At 35.2% G+C, this 9,865-nt stretch overlaps 2 protein-coding genes across 3 annotated transcripts; both read left to right on the forward strand.

Annotated features, from left to right (window-relative positions):
* Positions 1–2,280: 2,280 nt before the first annotated feature.
* LOC111482132 (protein REVEILLE 8) lies at positions 2,281–5,602 on the forward strand. 2 transcript variants are annotated; one of them, XM_023127797.1, is made up of 8 exons: positions 2,281–2,575; positions 3,114–3,171; positions 3,248–3,383; positions 3,466–3,624; positions 3,725–3,829; positions 3,934–4,043; positions 4,457–4,516; positions 4,996–5,602. In XM_023127797.1, the coding sequence occupies exons 1-8, from the start codon at positions 2,421–2,423 to the stop codon at positions 5,089–5,091; spliced, it is 879 nt and encodes a 292-aa protein (XP_022983565.1). In that variant the 5' UTR covers positions 2,281–2,420; the 3' UTR covers positions 5,092–5,602. The 2 variants fall into 2 exon arrangements, with proteins under 2 accessions (XP_022983565.1, XP_022983566.1); XM_023127798.1 differs by having other exon boundaries at positions 2,282–2,575; positions 3,260–3,383.
* Positions 5,603–6,520: 918 nt separating this feature from the next.
* Positions 6,521–8,668, forward strand: LOC111481914 (60S ribosomal protein L4-like). Its single transcript, XM_023127522.1, has 2 exons — positions 6,521–7,684; positions 8,334–8,668. Exons 1-2 carry the CDS (start codon positions 6,581–6,583, stop codon positions 8,445–8,447), a joined length of 1,218 nt encoding a protein of 405 aa, XP_022983290.1. The 5' UTR covers positions 6,521–6,580; the 3' UTR covers positions 8,448–8,668.
* The last annotated feature ends 1,197 nt before the right edge of the window (positions 8,669–9,865 follow it).

Below are 9,865 nucleotides of genomic sequence, written 5' to 3' on the forward strand. Positions count from 1 at the left end.
TTAGAATTTAACATAAATAAATAAAAACAATCATTAAAGAAAGAAGGGAACGCTTTAGTTAAAGAGGGAAAAAAGAAAAAAAGAAAGGAAAAGGAAAGAAGAGAAAAGAAAAAAGGTGATAAGACATTTATGACCCTACCATTGCCTTCTTTGGCAAAACACGAGCCACTCGTGTTTTACTCTCGCGCCTCCGTTCATTTGGAGTTTGCTCGTCCATGTATGTGCCGGTCACCGGTGGCGCGCCCCGTCCCTAAATTGTCGTTTCAGGAAAAAATATATTAAATATTAATCACATGTGAGAGATATTTCGCCACGTGTCGATCATTACAGGGGTGTGGAAAAAAAGTTGAGCGAGGCTGTTGGGCCCACCCACTCCCAAATCCAATGTGCACCACGGAAAAACAAGTTGGTTAGTAGATAAATCTCAGCCGTCGGATCCCGTGGTCACGGTAATGTCCAGCGTGCAAATCCAACCTTTTGTATTGGTTTTAATTTCATCCGTACTTAAAATATATATATATATATTTCTTTTTTCTTCTAATTTAATTTCAAAATTTCATCAATATTGAAATTAGTATCCTAACTATTCTAAATTAATTAATCTCGAAAATAAAAAATGAACAATAGTGAAACTCCTATGAAAAAATGTAACTGCAAACTATATATATATATATTGATCTTTTAAGTTAATATAATAAATTATTATGTTTTAGTTCTACTTAAGCTTTTTTTTTTTATTCTGGGCCATCGGCATATAATTTTTTTCCGCAGAAATTTAATTAATTTTAGAAATTTTCGTTAAGTGAGACATAAAATTTTAATTTTAATTTGAAATTTGATTTAATTTAAAATAATGTTATAATTTTTTTCTTATCCCATAACGACAGAAGTACGAGAACGAGCGAGCGGGACAGGGACGAGGAGGTGGAATCATCGGGCAACTCGTGGTCGAGAATGACTCGCCCGTAGCTTTTCCAAATCTGCGTGGGTCCCACTTTGTGCCCGATTCCCGATTTATTAGGCCACCTAAACGTTGAACATCGCCAAAACATCGGCATCGCTGTCCCCTTCCTCGTGTAGCATCGTTTGAATTTTCAACGGAGATTGAAAATAAATTTGTTTTTTTTCCCTACATTTATTAAACTAAGAAATAAAACAAAAAAACCATTTATTCGACTTTGAAAGCCAACATATAATTTATATTTTGTCTATTTTGAATTTTATGTTAAATTAAAAGTCTAGCATCCAATTTATATTATATTTTTAAATAGATTTGTTGAAGTGTATACTCGAAAATTTTATTTCTAATATTTTTATTTTAAAAAAAAGACCATCTTTCTCCCTCTCAAATAATTAAATCTTAATTATATATAATTCAAATTAAATAAGTAGTAAATATGTCATTTCATACTTTAAAAAATTAATTTAATCTAATTTAAATTAAACAAATTCATAAACTAATCAACATTATTGAGATTTAAAAAATATTTCATTTATCAAATATGCTATTATAGCCTTTTGAAATATATGAAATATAATTTTATTTTTTTATTGAATCATTTTAAAATTGTAGTTTTTGAATCCCTTAACAAATACAAAAATACAAAACGTAATCTATAAATTTTAATGATTATATCTAAATAAAATTAAATATAAATGTCTATTAGATTTGTAGGCTCGTTTATTTATTTTATATTTAATAAGTGTATTAAAAAAATAATTAGTTATTAAATGAAACTTTAATTACCTATAATTCAATCGAGCGTAAGGTCAATTACTTATTGGTCATCTTTTTCAAGGTACGAAGTTCGAATTGTCAGCATAATTTATCGTAACTGATATATACTATATTATTTGAGGTTGAAAATAAAAAATGATACATAGACAGAAGAAGATTATTTAATACAAAAATTAGATTTAACTTTAAATATAAATTTTTTTATTTAATTAATTTTAGATATGTATTCCGTCGTTGTTTTTATTGGTTTAATCGTGAAAAATTACTATAAATACATTTCATTTTTTTTTTTTATAGATGAAACAAATTTAATAATTCATTATTATGAAAAAGACAGAATAATGAAATTTATTGGGGATTAAATCTATAAAGTTAGAGACCAATAAATCTGTTTTAAAAATAAAAAATAATTTAACTAATATGATATTAGATCAAAATATAAATCCATAATTTTGGGACGACATGACTTTTATTTAAACAAATAAGTAAATAAATACACATTTAAAACGGATATTCCCCGGTAGGCGGCGATTAAATCGTTTCAATCGATCGCTCCCTGGTGGCCAACAAAACGAAAGGCGTCAAATTTCGCTCCACAAGTTCTCATTTCACACCTTGCCCGCCATTGTTACCTTCCTCCGTCTCTGCTCCGATTCAGCCTTATCATGCTCTGATTAACCACATGAACTCCAACGCTTCGAATCCACATACTTCTATGGCGACTTCCTCTGCTGCAGATTCTTCTGGCAAGAAGGTTCGTAAGCCCTACACCATCACCAAGTCCAGAGAGAGTTGGACCGAAGAGGAGCACGATAAATTCCTCGAAGCTCTACAACTGTGAGTTTCTTTTGTCTGTTACTTGCAATTATCTATGATTTTTCGTCTACTGATGTTCGTGTCTAATTCTACCTTCCGAAAGCAACATCCATGTACGATTTGTGTTTTTCTCTGTACTGCTTTATAACTTCCAGACGGAGCTTCATCTTCCTTCTAGATTGTAGTTCTCTTGATTCTGCTTTGTTGTCGAGACTGTGGTTTGAGGATTTAACTTCGAGTTTTCTTAACTGTGATGGTTTTGATTTTTGTGTTCCCGCTCTTCGTCATACCACATCGCATATTTTTGTCTCATCTGATTTTTTTCGCATCAACATTATGGAGTTATGATTTTAGTGCTCTTTAATCGGAGTTCTACGTAGGTTAGTTATCAGTTGACGCGGAATCAGAGCGTTGAAAGCTCTGTAGTTGTGGTTTTTCCATCCTAGAATCGAATTTTTAGTGGCAATTTTACGAGCTTGAGATATTGAGATCCATTAATCCAGTAACTGAAGAAAATTGGATGAGAAAATTGAGATCCGAACATATGTCAAATTTTCAGGTTTGATCGTGACTGGAAGAAAATTGAAGATTTTGTAGGTTCAAAGACAGTTATTCAGGTGAAGAATGATCGATTTGGTTTGTTGGAGCTTTTTATCTTTGATTTCTTCCTACAACATGTTCTTTACCCTACAGTCGATGCTGCAGATTCGAAGTCACGCCCAAAAGTATTTTTTGAAAGTCCAAAAAAATGGAACAATAGCACATGTACCTCCACCTCGCCCAAAACGCAAGGCTTCACATCCTTATCCACAAAAGGCATCCAAAAATGGTACAACAATCTGATTCATGAGCAAAAAACATACTTCAAAGCTCCCAATTACTGACGTACTTAATTAACTGCTATTCAACAGTTTTGGTACCGATGCAAGCGTCAATGGCTTATCCTTCTTCAGTTAATACCCTAGCACTTGGATATTGTCCATGGGAGGATGCATCGATAATGATTAACCCTTCATCCTGCAAAGTCACGCATCCACAAGATGAATTTACAAATCTTCACAGATCTGAAAGTACGTATATTTATCTCCCACCCCTAAAATTTTCATTGAAGTAGACTGGCAAAAATTGGACTCTCAAGCCCTTACCTTATTACATGGCATTAAAATTCAGCTGAAAATGCGTCAGAAGGGACACCAATGATCAATAGCAATAGCCTCAATGTTATTGGAAGCCCTGATACGGGAAAGCAGGGAAAACAAGCTCCTATGCTTCATGGTAACATATTCCAGTTTGGTTATAATACAGTGTTATGTCAGTGAAAAACTAGGCCTTACAAGTAAAATGGCGATCTAACTTCTTATTTATTCGTTATCCTGCAGGCTTACCAGATTTTGCAGAAGTTTATGGCTTCATTGGGAGCGTTTTTGACCCAGAAAGTAAGGAGCATGTGAATAAACTCAAGGAGATGGATCCTATCAACTTTGAAACGGTGAGTTTGAGAATCTGGGATTGTTTCTTTGACTTGTACTTCCAAGTATAGTTAGTGTGAGATCCTACATCGGTTGGGGAAGAGAACGAAACACCCTTTATAAGAGTGTGGAAACCTCTCCCTAGCAAACATGTTTTAAAAATCTTGAGGAAAAGTCCGAGAGGGAAAGCCCAAAGAGGACAATATTTGTTAGCGGTGGGCTTGGGCTGTTACAATAAGTGGCTATAATTGCATGTAATCAGCTAGGCTTCACCCTCGTGCTCATTTAGAAATCATATTCTGCTTGTTTATATTGCTTCTTAGTTGCACTTCCAATCATGCTGATCATTAAAGACTCCGGATTAATGCATGTTAAAACACCATTCTGGAAATTATGCAAGCATTTGCTCAAAGCTACAATTGGTGATATGCAGGTTTTGTTGTTGATGAGAAACCTCACTTTTAACTTGTCCAGCCCCGACTTTGAACCACTTGTAAGTATGGCATACTTCTATTCTCCAAGTACACATATGTCTGTTTCTACCATGCACTTTTCTTTCTCAAATGCCATGCCATGCCATGCCATGCTTATATCTTGTGCCCGAAGCCTATTTTCTTGCTTTGCATGGTTGTAATGTCAAGTCATGATCTCTTTAGATTTGCATAAATGCAATTATAAATTCCCATTTTACTGGTAGAATGGATTGTGAAACTAGATTGCTAATTTCTGCTGGTGAACATAGGGTTGAACAAAATCTATTATCATGATGTCCAAGCTCTTTTGCATGTTATATTTAATGGAAACGATTCTAAGAAACTGACGTTGTGTAATTCCCACATTGAAGGAAAACATTCTGAAGGCTCGGGTTGATAATCAGTTTTGGAATTGAATTGTAACTTATTCTCCCCTCATGGTTAAGCATTTGAAAACGTTCTAAACGGTTTCTATGTCGACTTAACTGATTTGTTTCAGAGGTCCGTGTTGTCAACCTATGATGTGAATACAAAAACAGTGGCAGTCACTGCAGGAGTGCCTACGAAGAAGCATACCGATGATATATCCTGTTGAATTACCTACTACCTAAAACTACCTCATTCCCCTTGTATCAGCTCTTATCTACTCTGCCTATTACTTGTCGAAGCCAGAGCGTTGGAAAGCCCCAACAATGGCAGCCGCCAGCCAGGGCTGTTAGAGAAGATTGTATCAAAAATTGGTCTCCACTGATTCTTTTGAGGCCTTTATGGATCCTCATCTTGGCACCTTATCAAGGCTCATATTTCACTGGTTTGGCCTATAACCAAATGTATATTTTTGTAAGATCTGTTTGATGAATTTTGTCTTTTGCTAATAAAAATACAGCCCATTAACCGTTTGTGAGGCTGCATATCAATCGGGCTGTTCAATCAAAATGTGGCTCGATCTCAGAGTGGTATTGGTCGATAGGCGATCATCTTGTGCTTGTACTGTTCAAAGTGAGTGTAAATTGTTCTGATTTAAATTCGTCACCTCTTTTTGTAGTCTGTTTTTTTTCCCCCAAGCAACCTGCAAGAATGAAATGGGTTAGTATTTATAAACGAAATGTGTTTCTAGACAGTCTTCCCTCCCTTCTGGCGACTAATTCAATAATGTTTTGCCTTTCATTAATGGAGGAAATATACTTTGATATCCCATTTAGAAGAACGATATCTTTTTAGTTAAAAAATATATATATATATTCTAAATTTAACAAAGAAATTTAAACGTATGATGTTTTAGTCGAAGATATAATATCTATGTTTTAGAATAAATTCAGTCAATACAATGTATGACTTAAAATTTGATGATGGGTCATTTTGTATTGTTTCAATTATACTTTCCATAAATAAATGTTTGAAACAACAGTAGGTTTTAGTCGACAATATGATAATTGAAGCTTTCTCAACAATCCATCACCGTTTCTCCTTCTCAAAACAAGTATCTTCAACTTCTATTAATGTTATTTCGAGAGGGAATGATTTGACCAGTGGTAAACAGATAACGGGTTGGATCAAGTACAAAGATGTAATGAGTACAAAGATGTAATGAAAATGATTGGGGTGTGAATTGAGTACTCGTCAATTAGGCCTCCAAATCCTCTCCTTCCCTAATTTACCTCTCCAAGCCATTAAAAGATTGAATGCACCTTGGTTTCTTTACTTTTAAAGTCCACATTGTTGATTGGTTGCAATTCAAAACATTTAGGGGTTCATGTAACCTGGCTCAATAGTCCATTGTTGATGGGTGGCAATTCAAGATTTTTGGATTTATTATCCCAAAATATATATACCAAAATGATATTTTCATTTTATGGCATTTTCTTTTACGATCTGAAAAAAAAAAAAAAAATGATAACAATGTTTGGATCAGCTCACTATCGGGCTGATCAATCAGGGCTACGTTTCCATTCTAGTAAGCACTGAATTGGGCCCAGAACCATTAGTCCCATTTAAAACCTAATTCTGTGCTATAAATTCATCAATTTCTCCCGTCCACGTTTCCATAGAGAAAAGCCCTAGTTCTGCGCATTCACTTGCCTGAAATGGCCGCCGCCGCTCGTCCTTTGGTCGCCGTCCAGTCTCTCGAAGGCGACATGGCAACCGATGCTGCCCCGACGGTGCCATTGCCCGATGTCATGAAAGCCTCTATCCGACCGGATATCGTCAACTTCGTCCACGCCAACATTTCTAAGAACAGACGCCAACCCTATGCCGTAAGCAAGCGCGCAGGTCATCAAACTTCCGCAGAGTCATGGGGTACAGGTCGAGCCGTTTCTCGTATCCCTCGTGTTCCTGGTGGCGGTACTCACCGTGCTGGTCAAGGAGCTTTCGGAAACATGTGTCGTGGAGGTCGTATGTTTGCTCCGACGAAGATCTGGCGCCGATGGCACCGAAAGATTAACGTGAATCAAAAAAGGTATGCTGTTGTTTCCGCCATTGCTGCTTCTGCAGTTCCTTCTCTGGTTTTGGCTCGTGGCCACAGAATCGAGTCTGTTCCGGAATTGCCGCTTGTGATTAGCGACTCCGCCGAAGGAATCGAGAAAACCTCTTCTGCGATTAAGGCTTTGAAGCAGATCGGTGCATTGCCTGATGCGGAGAAGGCGAAGGACAGTCACGCCATTCGCCCTGGTAAGGGTAAGATGAGGAACCGTCGCTATATTTCTCGTAAGGGTCCGTTGATAGTATATGGTACTGAAGGTGCTAAGCTTGTCAAGGCCTTTCGCAACATTCCTGGCATTGATATTGTGAATGTTGAGAGGCTGAATCTTTTGAAGCTCGCACCCGGAGGTCATCTTGGAAGATTCGTTATCTGGACGAAAACTGCTTTTGAGAAGCTTGATTCCATTTATGGATCGTTTGAGAAGTCTTCTGAGAAGAAGAAGGGTTACGTGCTTCCGAGGGCCAAAATGGTCAATGCTGATTTGTCTAGGATCATCAATTCCGACGAGGTTCAATCTGTCGTTAAACCCATCAAGAAGGATGTGAAGAGACCTTCATTGAAGAAGAACCCACTCAAGAACCTTAACGCCATGTTGAAGCTTAACCCATATGCTAAGACTGCAAGGAGAATGTCTTTATTGGCTGAGGCACAGCGCGTAAAAGCCAAGCAGGAAAAGCTTGACAAGAAGCGGAACATCATCCCGAAGGTATTATCTCTTGAATTTGGCTTTCTGGATTCTGAGTTTTTGATTGCTATGTACTTGATTGATTTTTTGGTGGTTCTTCTCACGTGTAAATTGGTAATGTTGTTCTTCGATTGTAATAGTGGCAGGATTTTGAAATGCGATTCAATATTTGCAGCATTCATTCAACTTTTTCTCGATTGAAATGTTTTTGAGCCATATTGTTTGTTGCTGGATTCTAGAGTTTAGTTAAATTACTTGGTAGTATGTCATTGTGTAACTTGATAGATGAGAGTTGGATGCTGCCCATGTTTTAGGTTTCACGTCTCTGTTTTCTCTTAGCAAATCCCTCTTCATTAATCGATTCATATCATCTGTTTTCTATGACATTGATGAAGCATCTGTGAATTGGTTCTCTATTCTTTTCATTTAACCGATTGCCATTTGGCTGGTCTCCTAAGTTTACTACCTGGATGTTATGCATTTGATTTATAGTTGAATTGGGCAAGCTGCTTTCCGTGTATCTTTCTTGGGTTTGTCATTTTTTTTCATCTTCACAGATCAAATGTTAGTGGCTTGGCTTTTATCTAGGATGAATGTAGAGTTAGTTCCCTAATCTGGCTTGATATGATACTGTTAGCCCTGTTGACCGTTGTGGCGATTTTGTGTTCAGGAGGAAGCTACAGCAGTAAAGGCAGCAGGCAAAGCATGGTACCAAACAATGATTTCAGATAGTGATTACACCGAGTTCGAGAATTTCTCCAAGTGGCTTGGTGTGTCTCAGTGATTTCGTTTCTCTTTGACAATTTCTTCATAGACATTAGTTTGTCAATTAAATTTTGTATGCTGTTGTTTTTGCCTTTTCCTACCTTCTTGCCCCCTTTCTTGTCTACTTATGGAAATGGAATTGAACATCTGAAGAGCTTAGGGAGGTCAGTTTAGTGTTTGATTTACACTTCAAACTTATATTTAAAATTGAATCCATTGTTTGCTATTTTGATAGTTACAGATATCTTTGTACTATAGGGGTTCACTTTAGGTATGAATGTTCATGCAATTTAATGACTAGTTCTCATATAATATATGGGGTTCTTCATAACCAATGAAGAACAATGCACAATATTGATTGATCTTGATGGTTGATCCAGATGAGCCTTGTTTAGATTAATCACGTTGTATCCAGCAGCAGCCCAATCCTAGAGAGATATGTATAAAATGAGATGGGCTACTACTGGACGGCCCACTATCTTGTTGGGCCGTCCTCTGGTACTTGGTCCTACCTATACAATACAAAAATTACAAATCTTAAAGATTTTAATCTTCAATATTATTTATATTTTAATAATTTTACTTATTTTTTACAATTTTTTTCAAACCTTCAGATGAATTTGTAAAATCAATAATAAAGATATTTATTATTATTATTTTTTTTGCGTTAAAGAATTAAAAATGGTAATTGTTAATGTATTAAGAGTGTTTTTAATCCCCAAGGTTTTGTCTTTGAAAAGTTGATGTCCTATCAATGACAATGTTACAATTTATTGTACCACAAAAAGCTATTCACATTAAATTCCAGTGCACCGTACCGTACATGATTCTGTCTCTCTGACCATAATAAAACACGTTTTCTCTTTAATTTCATTATTATTATTATTAGAAAAGTTATAATCTTATAATTTATATTTATTATCTTTTCTTCGGATTTGTTTTTTTTTTTTTTTTTATATAATAGATAAATCTTGTATTGGCTCTAGGCATCAATGGTTTAGTTGGTTGATTTTGCCTTCTATTAAAAAATGTTGTTATTTATTAATTAAAAAACACATTTTTTTAGTTTCCAATTGGGTAATTATACATTAAAATATTTAGCAATGGCTAATGCCCATTGCCAAATGCATTATAAAATTAAAAAAAGAAAAAAAAATCAGCATTGGTTTGTCACATTTAAGTACACTATTTTTGGTAGTTGGGCAAAATAAAAAAATGGTTCTTGAAAAAAAAAAAGAAAAAGAATGTTTTGAGAATTGATCTACATTTTGTAAATTCACTTAAAAAAAAAAAAAAATCTGAGTTTGACTAATATATTTGATATCCTTATATAAGAAACAAATTCTAATGCTTGTGTTTACTAGACTTTGAGATTAATTGTAATGGTAGAAATGATTAGGAAATTTTGAAATGGAAAGATGAATGAAGTACTAAAAA

This window comes from Cucurbita maxima, unplaced genomic scaffold (genome assembly GCF_002738345.1).
Source record: "Cucurbita maxima cultivar Rimu unplaced genomic scaffold, Cmax_1.0 Cma_Scf00007, whole genome shotgun sequence".
Classification (NCBI taxonomy): Eukaryota; Viridiplantae; Streptophyta; class Magnoliopsida; order Cucurbitales; family Cucurbitaceae; genus Cucurbita; species Cucurbita maxima.

Coding starts and splice junctions, on each gene's coding strand:
- LOC111481914 (XM_023127522.1), top strand. CDS start 6,581: ATGGCCGCCGCCGCTCGTCCTTTGGTCGCCGTCCAGTCTCTCGAAGGC. Junction 7,685..8,333: donor AGCGGAACATCATCCCGAAG/GTATTATCTCTT, acceptor TTTTGTGTTCAG/GAGGAAGCTACAGCAGTAAA.
- LOC111482132 (XM_023127797.1), top strand. CDS start 2,421: ATGAACTCCAACGCTTCGAATCCACATACTTCTATGGCGACTTCCTCT. Junction 3,830..3,933: donor ACAAGCTCCTATGCTTCATG/GTAACATATTCC, acceptor GTTATCCTGCAG/GCTTACCAGATTTTGCAGAA. Junction 4,044..4,456: donor ATCCTATCAACTTTGAAACG/GTGAGTTTGAGA, acceptor GGTGATATGCAG/GTTTTGTTGTTGATGAGAAA.